The 16,138-nt window shown below is 42.0% G+C and overlaps 1 protein-coding gene across 2 annotated transcripts in view; it reads left to right on the top strand.

The window, feature by feature from the left end:
- Positions 1-5,970: 5,970 nt before the first annotated feature.
- Positions 5,971-16,138, top strand: part of LOC132825247 (mesothelin-like protein) — a 36,386-nt gene continuing 26,218 nt past the window's right edge. The window contains exons 1-4 of one of the 2 annotated variants that reach the window (XM_060840341.1): positions 5,971-6,138; positions 12,601-12,700; positions 14,048-14,079; positions 15,501-15,594. In XM_060840341.1, coding sequence (XP_060696324.1) covers positions 12,646-12,700; positions 14,048-14,079; positions 15,501-15,594 — 181 coding nt within the window. In that variant the 5' untranslated portion in view covers positions 5,971-6,138; positions 12,601-12,645. Of the gene's footprint in view, positions 6,139-12,247; positions 12,320-12,600; positions 12,701-14,047; positions 14,080-15,500; positions 15,595-16,138 lie in introns of those variants that run through there. The other variant, XM_060840342.1, reaches the window with a different exon arrangement.

The raw sequence follows: 16,138 nt of genomic DNA on the forward strand, positions 1-16,138 counted from the left end.
CTCATTACCCATTTTGGAAGTACATCTTCCTGTCTTCAATCTGTGGTTGAGCTGTGATCCTTTACAATTCAACAAAGTCTTTGTCTGTAGTCCCCTCACTCATAGAACTGATAACTTTCATGATAAAGAACAGCCAACAGAAAAGGCTACAGGCAAATGTTCAACAGTTGTCAGGTCTAACAGTGAAAAAGGGGACCTTTGCTGATAAAATGATATTAAATTAAGCAACCATTTTTCTATATTAAAAAGTATTTTGTGCAATTATTATGTTTACACCGCTCAATGACTTATCATGCAATGTTCTTGCATAGTATATTTATTAAAATTAATGCATGATGAACCAATTGATCAATTTACTTTGCTCTGTTGTGTAAGAAAAGGATATTTGCAATGACAATATAAGTGCAAACATCATGGAGCGCTTGTGGCACTGGTAGTGCCCACACCTCTGAGCCAGAGATTCAGATTCAAGTCTCACCTGCTGTAGAGGTGTGCCATAACATCTCTGAATACTAAATACAAGCAACAGTCAGGTCACCCAGCCAGATATGATCTGGAAATACTTGGACATTGTTGAGGAGAGGACTTCCTTTCTTCCAACTTTGACCATGAAAATAGGAATCCTTAATTTTGTTTCTAAATGCTCTCAGGTAATGCTGTCGAGGCACCAATAATTTAGGTGTTATGGGACTTGTTCAACAAAGGAAGAATGTACTGTTAATGTCATGCAGGAAGAGGTAGTTGGGACATTGGATGAGCTCAACATTGTTATAAAGGTCTTGTTGGGCAATTAATGTTTCATCAGGATCACAAGAGATGCAGCAAGTATCCTGAAAGGAGTAAGGGTGGAAATTGCAGAGCTTCAGCCATAGTCTTCCAACCCTGTACAGATACAGACACGTGCCAGTGGACTGGAGAAATGCAATCAGAATAGTTTCAAGGAAATGTATTCTACTAAACTAAAGCTACACACTGAACAATGACGAAATGTGGATGAGCAAGAAAAGGACAAAAGTAAAAGGTACATAGTCGATAGATAAAAGGAAAAGAAGCACTATAAGATGAAGCATTTAGGGTAGATGTTAAAAAAACTTAATATAAAGATGTTAGGAAAGATATGAAAAACAATAGGGGAAACGAAAAGGAACTCGGACTATTGCAAGAGCTAGTTAAGTATCCTTCAGACATAAATAACAAATGAAGAGGACACTCATTAAAGCATATATCTCATACTAACTCAACATTAGTACAATGCCACAGCTCCTCCTTTTTTAAAAATAATGATATTCTATAACTACAAAGCTAGAATATTTTCTTAACTGAAAGCATACATCTCACTAAGGTGAATTCGGGCCAATCCACATTGCAATGCACACTTGCCCTCTCGGATCTCAGAATTTCCTCCCTTGGAAACAGAAAACAATGGCTTCCAAAAAGAAAAGTCATTTAGGATGTGGGCTACTCTGGCCAGGGCATTTATTGTCTGTCCCTAACTGACCTTCAGAAGGTGGTGCTGAGCTACCACCTTCAATTGCTACTCTGTGTGCACATCCACACCTATCAATGAGGGGAAATTCTAAGCCTTTGACCTGTATCAGTGATGATGCTTACAGGTGATGATGCTCCTATGCATCTGCTGCCCTTGTCCTTCCAGGTGGTTGAAGTTGGGGAGACATTCCCTTGATTCCTATTGACTTCAATTTTACTAGGGCTCTGAGTGTAACTTTTTTTGATCATTCATTTGTAGACATAAGCACCATTGGCAAGGTCACCATTTATTGCCAAGCTCTAACCGCCCTTGAGAAGGTGGTGGTCAGCTGCCTTCCCGAATTGCTGCAGTCCTTGTGGTGTAGGGATACAAACAGTGATACGAGGAAGTGTTTTACAGGTTTTTATCCAAGTCACAGTACAGGAACAGGAATATAATTCCAAGATTTCTCCCTGACTGCCACTGACTGTGGTTTTGCGATGGTTCCTTGACACTGCACTTTCTTGATGTCAAGTGCAGTCACTCTCAATGTACCTCTGGCATTCAACTATTTTATCCACGTTTGGACAGAGGCCATTTTGTAGACATGTCCAATTTTCCACATTACCGAGTAGATTATGGAGACTGGGGAAGGGGAGTAATGGAGGCTGGGATGTTAGAGAGTGATCACCAGAAACATATACTGAATTATACAGCACATGTGTCAACTGCTGAGCCTTGCCAAAGTTTAGAGGCTTTATGTAATTAGGGCTTGCCACAGTTGAAGAGGAAATTGTCTCGGTTAAAGCTATTAGCATAGTGGTTTTGGCAATATATTATTTTGTTAATGCCAACTGAGGTTACCGGTCAGGAGAAATATGAAGAATAAAGAGGGATACAAGGAGTTTTTGTGGTGCAATGATAGTGTCCTTGCCTCTGAGCCAAGAAACCTGGGTTCACTGCTCCTGGTGTGTGTTGTAACATGTCTGAATAGATTAATTAAAAACATCTATGGAGCGGTAAGTAATAGTATTCTGTTATTTTGACCAGGAAAAGAAGGTGGATGGTTTTCCTTTGAAAACCTTCGCTCAAAGAATTCCATCTTTTCCTCGTTAGAATTTGCTCTTCCCCATGTTAAGAATAAATAGCTGTTCTGTCACCATCTGTACTGGCCTCCCATTGAAGAGGGCAGATACACCTTGTTTGTCACATAGTCTATAAGTTCATAAGTCTCAACATAGCCAAAGGCTGAAGTCTAATTAGGGACTCGTTTAACAACAACACTGCAGCTTTGTGCTTTAATGCAGTGTATTAACCACACCTGTATGGCACGGTTTCACAGGCTGGCAAGTGCAGAGGCTGGGACCTCTCCCTTTATTGTATTGTAACTTGTTAAGTTGAAGGCTGACAGATGTATTAATACTGTGGGATAAATAAACACACCCTGCATGGACACAGAGGCTTGCGAGAAAGCTGTTTTTGAAGTAGCAAAAGGGACTGGAAAGGATTAGTCGTACAGACTCAATGAATTTTGAAGACTGGCATTGCCAACGTATCTTTTGGCATCCAAATGACCGCTGCCTTTTAAACATATTCCTAACTGCCCTCAAGGCATTTCCAACAGTGTAGAATAGAAGTGGATATTCTGAATGTTGTCAGTTCTGAAATTCCCAATCTCTCAATAACTGAAATCATTGTCAGCTGATGTTTCAGATGAAACCAAGAAAACTGAGCCGCTGCTGGGGCCAACTGGTTGTCGTGTGGCCTAGGTCCTGATGAGCAGACATCTTTCCATAGACCTCTGGCTCGTTTCCTCAGCCTTTACAAAGGAGGTGAAGGGAACTCTGCTCCTTCTTTGTAAGAGCTATGGGCATATGGTGGTCACATTACTGAACTTGTAATTCAGAGGCCCAAACCAGATGTTACGAGCCCTTTCAAGGTGGAATGGGAGATGGGTAGGGTTGTAAACTGGCAGAGGAAGGCATGTGGACATGAGCCTAATATTCTGAATAATTGTCAAGATCAGAGTGAGTGCTGGAAAAGCGCAGCAAGTCAGGCTGCTTCCGAGGAGCAGGAAAATTGACATTTTGGGCAAAAGCCATTCATCAGCAATTCCTGATGAAGGGCTTTTGCCTGAATAGTGGATTTTCCTGCTCTCCGGATGCTGCCTGACCTGCTGTGATCTTTCAGCACCCACTCCAATCCTTTCTGAATAACTGGACAGTGCCACCCACTGACCAGAAATGGGCAATCAGTTAAGTTACTTAAGGTTAATTAAGGGACTTTAAGATGGTTAATTAACATATTGCCAGAATCTAATGTGAAGGTGCCATAAAGGTAGGGTAGTAATTAATATGGCAGGATGGAAAGAAGTTTCACTAGGAGTGAGCAACCTTCCATAAAACTTAATGTAGCTCAGATATAGCCAAAAAAAACCCCAAAAGACTCAGTGACAGGGAGTTATTGGATTGTTATTAAATAAAATCTGGTTCACTGAATCCTTTGGAGAAGGAAAGCTGACAACTTACCTAGTGTGACCTACATGTAACTCCAGGTCCACCACAGTTTGGTTGAATCTTAATTACACTCATAATTAGCCTATTGCACTTAATAATACAGCTCATAGCCTGGGTGTCTCTGGAAAAGGAGCACACCGTGTCCACCGACACCCTGGAGTTGTTCAGGGAGAGGTGGGCGCCGCAGGGAGTGGAGTGCATTATTTCCCCCTCCAACTCTATTTTGATTTAATTCCTGCCCTCCCCTTCACTGTTTGATCACACAGCATTGCCCTTTGAGGTGAAGGGCACTGCTTGTCACAGGCCACCCGGGTGTTTACCTCTCTTCCTGGCGGTGGAAACTGAATAAAGAATCGAGCACCTTGTATCTTTCACTGTGCCTCACACCTGTACGACATGGGTGCTGGGGAAAAATAAGCACTACCGCAGTTAGGCGGTAGTGTGGGCGTCAATAAATAAATAAATACAATTAGCAGGAGTCTCCCATGCTCCTAATCTTCAGGCACCCAGTACAGAGCAGGGAGGGCAGGTCTGAAGACTTTCTCGTGGATCTGCTCCTGGGCCTAGCCAAACTGGCCACAAACAGGTCCAGGCAGTGGGCCGTTGAGGGGCTTGTTAGGGCCGACTGCCTGCCCCTCTTCCGCGGTTACGTTAGGGTCCGGGTGTCCTTGGAGAAGGAGCACGCGGTGTCCACCAACACCTTGGAGTTGTTCAGGGAGAGGTGGGTGCCGCAGGGAGTGGAGTGCATCATTTCCCCCTCCAACTCAATTTTGATTTAATCCCTGCCCTTCCCTCACTGTTTGTTCACACAGCATTGCCCTTTGATGTGAAGGGCACTGCTTGTCACTGGCCACTTGGGCGTTTCCTTTCTTCCTGGTGGTGGGAAATGAATAAAGATTTGTGCACCTTGTGTCTCTCACTGTGTCTCACACCTGCACAGACACAACATGGGTGCTGGGGAAAAATAAGCACTATCACGGTTAGGCAGTAGTGTGGGGGTTAGCAGAAAAAAAGAAAAAGAAGCATTAAAAAAAAGAGGAATATCAGACATCCAGCCAGTAAATTAAAAAAATACAGCTCATAGCCTGGATGTCTCTGGAAAAGGAGCATGCGGTGTCCACCAACACCCTGGAGTTGTTCAGGAAGAGGTGGGCGCCGCAGGGAGTGGAGAGCATCATTTCCCCCTCCAACTCTATTTTGATTTAATCCCTGCCTTCCCCTTCACTGTTTGATCACACAGCATTGCCCTTTGAGAAGGGCACTGCTTGTCACTGACCACTCGGGTGTTTCCTTTCTTCCTGATGGTGGGAAATGAATAAAGATTCTTGCACCTTGTGTCTCTCACTGTGCCTTACACCTGCACACACACACACACACCATGGGTGCTGGGGGAAAAAAGAAGAAGAAAGAAAGAAAGAATAATACAGCTCATCACCACTTGCCCAAGGGCAGTTAGGGCCCTGGTAATGAACACCAGTAATTAACCTATCCCAAGAATGAATTTAAGAGATATTTGTTAATTCCTAGACCCACCAAATGGCATCAAGTTTGCAGCTTCCTTTAAGTGGGTGGTACCCTAGAAATAATCATGCGTGTGGCAATTATTTTTTTATCATGCAAATACTTGTTTGGGACACCATAAATATTGGACAAGGCACTGGGAAAACTCAGCCATTAGGACATCAGTTTAGCGTCTCGTTCAAATGAAAGACATGCGAGGGAGAACAGCATTTCTGCATTCTGAGTGTCAGCCCAGATTCTGAGCAGAGATCGCTCCCATCGACCCACAGATGAATGGTTACATTTCTCCAGAATTCTCTTAATCAGTGTCCTCCAACCAGGCACTCCCTGACTAAGAATTCAAAATGGTTTTGGCATGAATTAAAAGCTATGAAACCAAAAAGCAAAACAAATCCAATGTTGCATGTCTGTTCAAATAAGACCATTGCACAACCATTCATGCACCACACCTGGACTTTCCTATGAAGTGATGTTATAGATGAAGTGCCTTAGTGCAACCCTGACTCCCAGAAACATGATCAGAAATTTACTTCACAGGCACTAAAGTAATTTAAAAAGTAAGCTACTGGGAGATGTGCATTCCCAGTACATGTACATTAAATTGTTGTTAATCTAGTACTGTGCAGTGCAACGGTGAGTAAAATTTACTTCAGATTTTAAATGGATATTCAAATTATAACGTTTATATGTTGCAAGAAAGAGTGAGTTTGAGTTAAAAATTGCTTTGCGATTGAGGCAAAATTATGTTAATTTGCTCTTTGTCAAAATGGGATGCGCAAGTTAAACACTTGACAGAAACAAACGCTTCCTCTTTATTTATCTATAGATAGAATTTCATGTTGATGACAGGGATCTTGCCTGTCTCCTAGGAAGCTACTGGAAGCTCTATGTTGCCTCTGTTATGGAACACCTACAGAAATTAAGAGACCATTAGGCATTTAAATTGTCAATTGGGTGTTTCCAAGAATTTAGGACCTTGGGATGGAAATTCTCGTTGTCTGAGAGCAGTGCCTCATTGTCTAATGGCATTGCTTATCTGCACAAGTTGCAGAGCAATGCTTCCTGCACGACAACAGTAACCACCCTTCAAAAGTTTATAAGTGGATGTGAAGCATGTAGAACACACTCAGATCACAGAAGGTGCTACATAAATGCAACTCTTTCATCTTTCTATTTTTGTTGGTGGAAACTGAGAGAAACTAACACTCAGCTCTTTTCTCTGAATTCAACATGCAGCTGTCCTCCCTACACCATGCTCTGAATATGCCGTACAAACATGCCAACACGTTTGCTCTAATCACTTTCTCTACGCCCATTATGTTGACTTAAGACACACCTTGTCTTGTTACATCTATGTCTAACCACTCCTTCTATGATGAGATACCACCAGAATGTGTAATGACGGTAATGAAATAATGGTGTTAGTATTACCATGTTGGTGTAGAGAGAACTGAAAGGGAGAGAGTGTGTGTCTCCACGAAGCTGTGAATAAAGAATGCTCACAGAAAATAACTTGGACCCAAGAAGCAAAGCTTGACAGATTAAAGTTAGACACTGTACACATGACAAAACACTGTATCCTCCACCACCACCTTCCTCCCGCTATCCACTACCCCTCCCCCCTGCACCGACAGGACATTTCTTCTCCAAGTCACTTTGGCCATTCATTTGCCTCAACCTATCCTCACCTTTACTTGTTAAGCTTTTGTCTAAACTATTTCTTTCAGTTTGGCTATCCCTGTCGGGAGCTCATCTCAATTGCCCAATTCTGCTAACCAGGCACTCCTTCAGAGGCGTGGTTTTGGCAAGAAGTAAAATTATGATTGAGTTACTTCAGTGCACTGGGTTCATATTGGTTTAGCAGTAGATCAGTAGGCCTGACTGGATCCTATAAAGTGGTTCCTCCCTTCCTGTCAAAACTACCCACTAGGACCATCCTGGAGAACAAAAATAATTTTTGGCTTTTTTCCTCCATTGTCAACACTCTTGAACTCCTCTTTTTTACCCTCTGTTCCAACAATAAGTGTGAGGAGCCATGAATATGTCACTAAAATTGACACTATATATTTGTCTGTTTCAGCTTGCCCCTTCTTCCTCAAGAGCCACAACTACCCTTATTACCATCCATCCTACCCATACCAGCTCCCCCAACCTTCAATTTACATTTTTTTTCTATAGTTTCTCTCTCAACATGTCTTTGGGCCTCATTTTGACCATGAGGCTTACTGTCTGCCCTCTTGAATGATCCCATTCTCAACAAATTGCCAACCACCCAACTTTCCTTTCAGATCCTTAAATTGTAAATTATTCTGTCATCAATTCTGATCAACCCAGCCCAATCACCTTTTCAACACTGCTAGTGACATTACCCTTTCTCATGCTCAATCCTTTAAGTCCTTGAAAACTATCATCTCATTACAACCTCTCTTTCCTCTCCAAACGTACGTTGTGCTGCAAATCCATGTCCAGCCTTTTTTTGCCACGTTATGCTTGAATCTCTTCCACCAGGTTTCGCTCCCTCACTTATTAATGTATCAGCTCTAGCTATACATCTGAATGATATATTCTGTGACTCTGTGCCCTTGCCCTCCTTGTGATCTTCTCCTGCAGTCTTTAACATGGGCCTCTTCCTCCTGTCTCTTGTTTATTGTCCAACTCAATAAGAGTGTCATTCTGTGACACCTTGCCTCCCCACTGCAGTCCTCTGACCCTGTCTCCTTGCTTCTCGCACTTTAGCTTCAGCTGCCTGCACTCCATCATCTCCCCTTCCTCTTAAATCTATGCCTTTGGTTACTCTCTTGCCACTTCTTCAAAGCCTGACTTCTATAGCTCTGCAGCCATTTTCCACATCTCTCAACATCAGAAGCATTATAAGCGTTTAGTAGTGACATTGAAACGTTTTTGTGAATCTATCAGTGATATGTCAGAGTGTCTGTATTGTGACTAATGGATGTCAGACCAATTACAGCAAAGGTGACCATTGGCCCATTATATAAGTGCTACTTTCATCCCATTCTCTTGGCCAGCTACTGTATCATTTGATAGACTTCCTTTACGTGTGTTTATCATGAAATTTATCACCTAGGGGTAAATTTTCTGATCGACTGTCCCACCTAAACATTGGTTGGAGTTATGTTTTAGCTTGAATGTTGACATGCTGATGCTATATGATTGACTTAGGTTTAGTGATATAATGAGAGTGAGCTCATGCCCAGATTGAACCTCATGTTGGGGGCTCAACTGAACTATAGAAAGATAGAAAGAGGCCATTCGGCCCACTGTTCCTTCAATGCTTCAGTCACCTGGTGCTAGTTAATGTCATTTCCCCCATATCCCTGCCTTCTATTTCTATCCAAATAATTACCTAATATCCTTGTGAATGTCTCAATTGAACCTGTCTCCACCACATGGCCAGGTAGTGCATTCCGTACACTAATTAACCTGTACTCTCATCCCTCGCCGTCTGAAAAATGTTTTTCTTACATCACCCTTGCTTTGTTTGCATGTCGCTTTAAATCTAAGCCTCTCATTCTTTAGTTTGACAAATGGGAACAGCTTCTCCCTATTCTACTGTATCCAGCCTGCTCACGATTCTGAAAACCCCTGTCAAACCTCCTCTCAGCCTTCTTCTCTCCAATGAGAACAATCCCATCTTCTTCAGTCTGCTGTCATAACTGGAATCTTTCTTCAAACTGCTCCTGCATTCTCCAATGCATTCACATCTTCCCTATCACGGTGGCACAGTGGTTAGCACTGCTGCCTCACAGCACCAGAGACCTGGGTTCAATTCCTGACTCAGGCGACTGACTGTGTGGAGTTTGCACGTTCTCCCCGTGTCTGCGTGGGTTTCCTCCGGGTGCTCCGGTTTCCTCCCACAGTCACAAAGATGTGCGGGTCAGGTGAATTGGCCATGCTAAATTGCCCGTAGTGTTAGGTAAGGGGTAAATGTAAGGGTATGGGTGGGTTGCGCTTCGGCGGGTCGGTGTGGACTTGTTGGGCCGAAGGGCCTGTTTCCACACTGTAAGTCGAATCTAATCATGCAGCACCCACACCGCACACTGTACTGGGGCTCAGTTAGCTCAGTTGACTGGACAGCTGATTTGTGATATTTAATAATAGACTAAACTTAGAATCCCATTGAATTTTACTATATACTTTTAAAAGTCTGCACCCCAATATTTTTCTGTTCTTACATTTTTAGAATCTGGTTTGCAGGATATGTCACATGGATATGCTTTGATCTCAAATATGCTTTGCATTCTCTGCATTGTACTGTTAACCGTGTATTTCCTCCAGTGATGTTTCCCACAGTTTTATTGATATAAATGCAAAGCAAACTCTGGCCTTGATCTTTTAAGATAAATCATGGCATTGTAGCTGGGTAGATTTTCGCTCATATAAAAATCAAACAAAGAAGATACCTTGATCTATACTGCTGACACAAAGTGGGTGTGATTTTGTTTCTCGCTCTCCTTTGTTAACTCATCTGACTCAAGTGCAACTCCTTGTCTCTGTTTTAAGATTACTCTGTTTATGTTACCCGTTTCATTCACTTCAGAGGACAAGCATAGCTTGTGAAATGTTAATTTCCAATAGTAAGGTGGAATTCTCTTGTTTCGCAACAATATTGTATGAAACTTGTCCAGTCATGCTATTCAATTAAGGAGCATCAGGGCCTGAGGAATTAAGATGTGAATAGTACATCGACTGTGTTTGTTAGGAGTAACAAGAGGATGGATTACTGGGCTAATGGTAGGCTACTTGGTAGTGTGGATGAGCAGAGGAATCTTGGTGTCCATGTACACAGATCTCTGAAAGTTGCCACCCAGGTAAATAGGGCTGTGAAGAAGGCATATGGTGTACTGGGATTTATTGGTAGAGGAATTGAGTTCCGGAGTCCTGAGGTCATGTTGCAGTTGTATGAGTCTCTGGTGCGGCCTCATCTGGAGTATTGTGTGCAGTTTTGGTCGCCATACTATAGGAAGGATGTGGAGGCACTGGAACGAGTGCAGAGGAGGTTTACCAGGATGTTGCCTGGCATGGTAGGAAGATCGTATGAGGAAAGGCTGAGGCACTTGGGGCTGTTCTCATTGGAGAAAAGAAGGTTTAGGGGAGATTTGATAGAGGTGTACAAGATTATTAGGGGTTTAGATAAGGTTGACAGTGAGAACCTTTTTCCGCTAATGGAGTCAGCTGTTACTAGGGGACACAGCTTTAAATTAAGGGGTGGTAGGTATAGGACAGATGTTAAGGGTAGATTCTTTACTCAGCGGGTTGTGAGTTCATGGAATGCCCTGCCAGTAGCAGTGGTGGACTCTCCCTCTTTATGGTCATTTGAGCGGGCATTGGATAAGCATATGGAGATTATTGGGCTAGTGTAGGTTAGGTAGGCTTCGGTCGGCGCAACATCGAGGGCCGAAGAGCCTGTACTGCGCTGTATTTTTCTATGTTCTATGTTCTATATTATCTTTGACAACTTGGAGATCACTGAGCACGTGAGGGTGAGAAATGTTTAATTTTAAAGTGCAACTCTCATTGTAATCAAAATTCATTTTATAAACCAGTCATAGAGTCATACAGTATGGAAACAGACCCTTCAGTCCAGCCAGTCCCTGCTGACCATAATCCCAAACTAAACTAGCCCCACCTGCCTACACTTGGCCCTTATCTCTCCAAACACCTTTTAGTCATGTACCTATCGAAATATCTTTTAAATGTTGTAACTGTATCCACATCGACTACTTAAAGTTCATTCCACACATGGACCACTCTCTATGTAAAAAAGTCACCCCTCATGTCTTTTTTAAATCTGTCTCCTCTCATGTCAAAATTATGCTCCCTAGTCTTGAAATCTCTCACCCTAGGGAAAAGACACTTGCCATTCACTTTATCTATACTCCTCATGATATTATAAACCTCTTTCAAGTCACCCCTCAACCTCTTACACTATAATGAGAAAACACCCAGTCTATCAAGCCTCTCCTTATAACTCAAACTCTTAATTCCCAGTAACATCCTGGTTAAATCTCTGCTGAACCCTCTCCAGCTTAATGATATCCTTCGTATAACAGGTAGACCAGAAGTGGACATAATACTCCAGAAAAGGCATCACCAATGTCCTCAAAAGGCCGTCCCGACCCCTATACTCAAAGGTCTGAGCATTGAAGACCAGCATACTGAATGCCTTCTTAACTACCCTATCTATATGTAATGCAAACATCAAAGAATTATATACTTGAGTCCCCAGGCCTCTCTGTTCTACAACACTGCCCATGGTTCTACTTTTAATTATAGATGTCTTGCCTTTCTTTGTTCTACTGAAATGCAATATCTCATATTTATCCAAATTAAACTCCGTTTGCTACTCTTCAGCCCATTGACCCAGTTGATCAAGATCTCTTCATAATCTTAGATAACCTTCTTTGTTATTCACTATACCGCCAAAAGCTGTCGAGGCAATCCCTGTAAGACAACCTGCCCCATCTGGAATTAGTGTGCTAAGCTAAACCTTTCTGTAAACCATCCCATAAAAGCTATGATAAAGCCAATTGAAATCATCAAAATGTGGCATCTTTTCTGCACAGAAAGAAATATGCCATATTATTAATTTGTGTTATAGTCAGAATGTTTCTTTGGCTTGACAGAAGAATCCTATTAGCGCTGAACACTGCTTGTTGTGACATGCACAGCAGGAGAGTGAAACAGCTAGCTTAACCTGTTGCTCTAACATTTAACATACCATACCCTTTCAGAGTAGTGTTCAAAAGACTGTGCACTTTACGGGAACAAAAATGATGGTATAAGCTTGGTAAAAGTAATAAAATTTAATTCCTTCTTACTATGAGGACAGTATTTTTGTAAATCAAAATATTTTTAACAAGAATTTGGCAGACTTTTGTTAAACAAGATTATTAACTACTAGGTGTGGTTAATAAATAGCAAAGTTCTATGATCTATTTGATCACACTGATCTATTTGAAGGGGAACACGAGGAACTGAATGACCTATTAGAGATTTCTAGTAGTGTAACATCATAAGACATTGATAAAGTCTGACCAATTTAACAAAGACAAAGATTATTGCTTCCTTTTGCAGAGAACTATTTGGACTTCTAACCATCTGACCATGATGTAGAAGAGAATGTTGCCCAATTTGACTATTTCCCTGAAGACCATGTTGATGAAAATTGCCTTTGGTGAGTCAATCCTGCCAGATCGTGTGTTCCTGAAATCTAATTGCAGTATCATTAAAATAAAACAAAGAACTGTGGATGCTGAAAATCTGAAACAAAAACAGAAATTACTGGGGAAACTCAACAGTTCTGAAGAAGGGCCACTGGACCCAGGTTTAAATCTACTTTCTGCCCACAGATGCTGCTAGAACTGCTGAGTTTCTCTAGTAACTTCTGGTTTTGTGTTCAATACCATTTGTGGGCAGCACGGTGGCACAGTGGTTAGCACTGCTGCCTTACAGCGCCTGAGACCCGGGTTCAATTCCCGACTCAGGCGACTGACTGTGTGGAGTTTGCACGTTCTCCCCGTGTCTGCGTGGGTGTGCTCCGGTTTCCTCCCACAGTCCAAAGATGTGCGGGTCAGGTGAATTGGCCATGCTAAATTGCCCGTAGTGTTAGGTAAGGGGTAAATGTAGGGGTATGGGTGGGTGGCGGGTCGGTGTGGACTTGTTGGGCCGAAGGGCCTGTTTCCACACTGTAAGTAATCTAATCTAATCTAAACCATTAAGATTGGGGTGTCATGCATGCAGTCTGTGGCAATCCAGCTTTTGAACCTCAGTTCCATTTGACCCTGTATCTATTTTATTTATGGGTTTATTCTGCTTCAATGTCCTGAGCTAGGAAGTTTGTAAAGGGCTGCTTTTTTGACACCGTCTCCTGAAGGGTGAATAAACTGTCAAATCAAAATTAATCTGTCCCATTAACCTGAGGCATGCAAATTAGTAACAGCAAGGATAGCAATTTTTTTGGGGCTACCAATGGTCCTCTGTTTACATGCCTTAGATACATAGGAACACTTCTGAAGAAAAAAAATCTTTTAACAGCAATTTTCTATGCTAAATTTACGAGAGGAAATTATAAACCGATCAGTAACGTTAGTTAAACTTGGATGTGTCTTAGCCAGAATAATGTTGCAGACAATTAAGCTGCGATGTTGGGGTTTTTTGCATGCAATCTGAACTAGCAAGTGTAATGTTGGACAAATTATTGAAAGATGTAACACAAAATTGTACCATTAGCCATTCTGTGTGACTAAAAGGTCGTAAAAATCTTCCCCTTCAGCAGGGTATGGTATAGTCCAGCCCCCATTGCCAGAGTGAACCATGCAGAAGCAGTTCATTGTTGAAGAGGTAATCCATTGCCATTTGATATCATGTAATCTCACGAGACCCCGACATAATTCCGAAATCTGGGTGGGACCTGAGTGTCTCAGAGTTCTCAAACACAGGAATACGAATATGTTTTTTTTCATAAATGAATTGTAAACCAGATAGATTATAGTTAACACATGCTCTTCGTGTTTTACTCTAGGCTTCTTTGTGGTCATTTCTAGTACTCACCAGGTAAGAAAGATTTAATGCACGACACACTTCAAGTATTGCAGGTCCAAGTCACGATTGAATTGGAGAGATTACAACAATCTCATGTCTCAGCATTAGTTTCTCTAAAATGGTGGAGCAATGGACATTAGAATTGTTACCAAGTTGGGCTGGCAAATCAACATTGTTTATATTGGTCAAGTGTAAAGTAACACCAGAGCCCAGCACAGAGCAGACAATCAGGGTGTGGAGAATTAGTAAAGAAGTCCAATCATGAAAGCTCTATGATTAGTTTGTGATCCACATTACTTGCGGATCTGTCTCTGCAGCCGACTGTTTCTTTAAACCTCAGCAGCAGAAACCAAAATCTGTTGCACAGCACTCACGGTACCTGCATGGGCTGTCAAGTTCAATCATTTCACAAATGTTGTTACAATAGTTCCTACTTCATATAATTGCTACTATAACAACATTTGGAGAAAGTGAGGACTGCAGAAGCTGGAGATCAGAGTCGAAAAATGTGGCGCTGCAAAATCACAGAAGGTCAGGCAGCATCCAAGGAGCAGGAGAATGGACACTTCCTGATGAAAGGATTATGCCTAAAACGTTGATTCTCCTGCTCCTTGGATGCTGCCTGACCTGCTGAGCTTTTCCAGCAACACAGGTTTCGATCGTAACAACATTTACCAAGCTCAACTCTACTGCGGAAAATGCAAAGCTGCTCATTTTAACATCATAAACACCCACTATCTCAACTGTGGCTGCCAGCTGTACTGTGTGCAGAATGTACTGTGATCAAAGGTCCTTTGATAAAATCTTCAAAACTAGCAAAGTCCATTACCTAGAAGGACAAGGAGAGTAGGCATATGGGAAAACCGCAACTTCTACTGCAAGTCCAACCTGGGCATATATTACCTCTATCCCTTAGACAAAATCCTAGAAGTTTCTACCTGACAGCACTGTGAAAGTGTCTTCAGTGCAGGGACTGCTGTAGTTCCAGAAAGAGGTTCAGAACCACTTTCTCAAGGGAAACTAGTAATGGGTCATACACACTGCACTTAATAGCAACATCCGAAACCTAAAACCAATGAAAAACAGGAAAATAAAATAATTATACTGACGTTGGCATGGTGGCTAAGTGGTTAGTGCTGCTGTCTCACAGGATCCGGGTTCGATTCCATCCTGAGGTGACAATTTCTGTGGACTGTGCACATTGTCTGTGTGGGTTTGTCCAGGGATGTGCAGGCTAGGTGGACTAGCCAAGGGAAATGCTGGCGTGCAGAGATGAGGTGGATCTGGTTAGGCTGCTCTTCAGAGGATCAGTGTGGATTCAATAGGCCGAATGGCCTGTTCCCACACTATAGGAATTCTAAACAGATAATAAATTTGATATATATTCATACTGTACAAATTAAATAACTATAACCATATTCTCCACTCTCCAGACTTTTACTGAAAAAGTCCATGATGGATCTTTGAATAAACAGTTGGAAAAATGCCCCCCAATGCTAGTAAAAGGAAGAGTACAACGTGCTACAGGTATTTAACCTGCAATTAAGTTAGATATTTCTTGATGTTGAATTGGATGGTAATGTAAATGCAGTCCTCCATCTGAAGAAGAATGCAAACTTTCCCCTGAGCTTTCTTTTTAAATTGAAACTCGATTAAACTATCAAAATTCACATGCTTAGCACTGACAAGCTTCATAAGGAATAAAGTGGAACAAACTAAATGAGAAGCAATGAGCCTTCTGCTGCAAACCTCATTTTGAAAAGCTGCAGATTTTACAATGTTTGGGAGTTCCATAATTTAAGGACCTGGAACAAAATGTGAGTTTGAGAAAGAAAGTGTGTGGAGAGCTTTGATTTCAACTCACAGAAGAAAGGAAGGCCACTACAGAGGAAGGCAGAAAATGGGACCTGAAATAATATGTTCTAGCATCATAGAGTCATGGAGTCAGAAAACATGAAAACAGACCCTTTGGTCCAACTAGTCCATGCTGACCATGTTCCCAAACTAAACTCGTCCCACCTGCCTGCACTTGGCCCATATTCCTCCAAGCATTTCTTATTCACATACTTAC

Source organism: Hemiscyllium ocellatum, chromosome 20 (assembly GCF_020745735.1).
Source record: "Hemiscyllium ocellatum isolate sHemOce1 chromosome 20, sHemOce1.pat.X.cur, whole genome shotgun sequence".
Taxonomy (NCBI): domain Eukaryota; kingdom Metazoa; phylum Chordata; class Chondrichthyes; order Orectolobiformes; family Hemiscylliidae; genus Hemiscyllium; species Hemiscyllium ocellatum.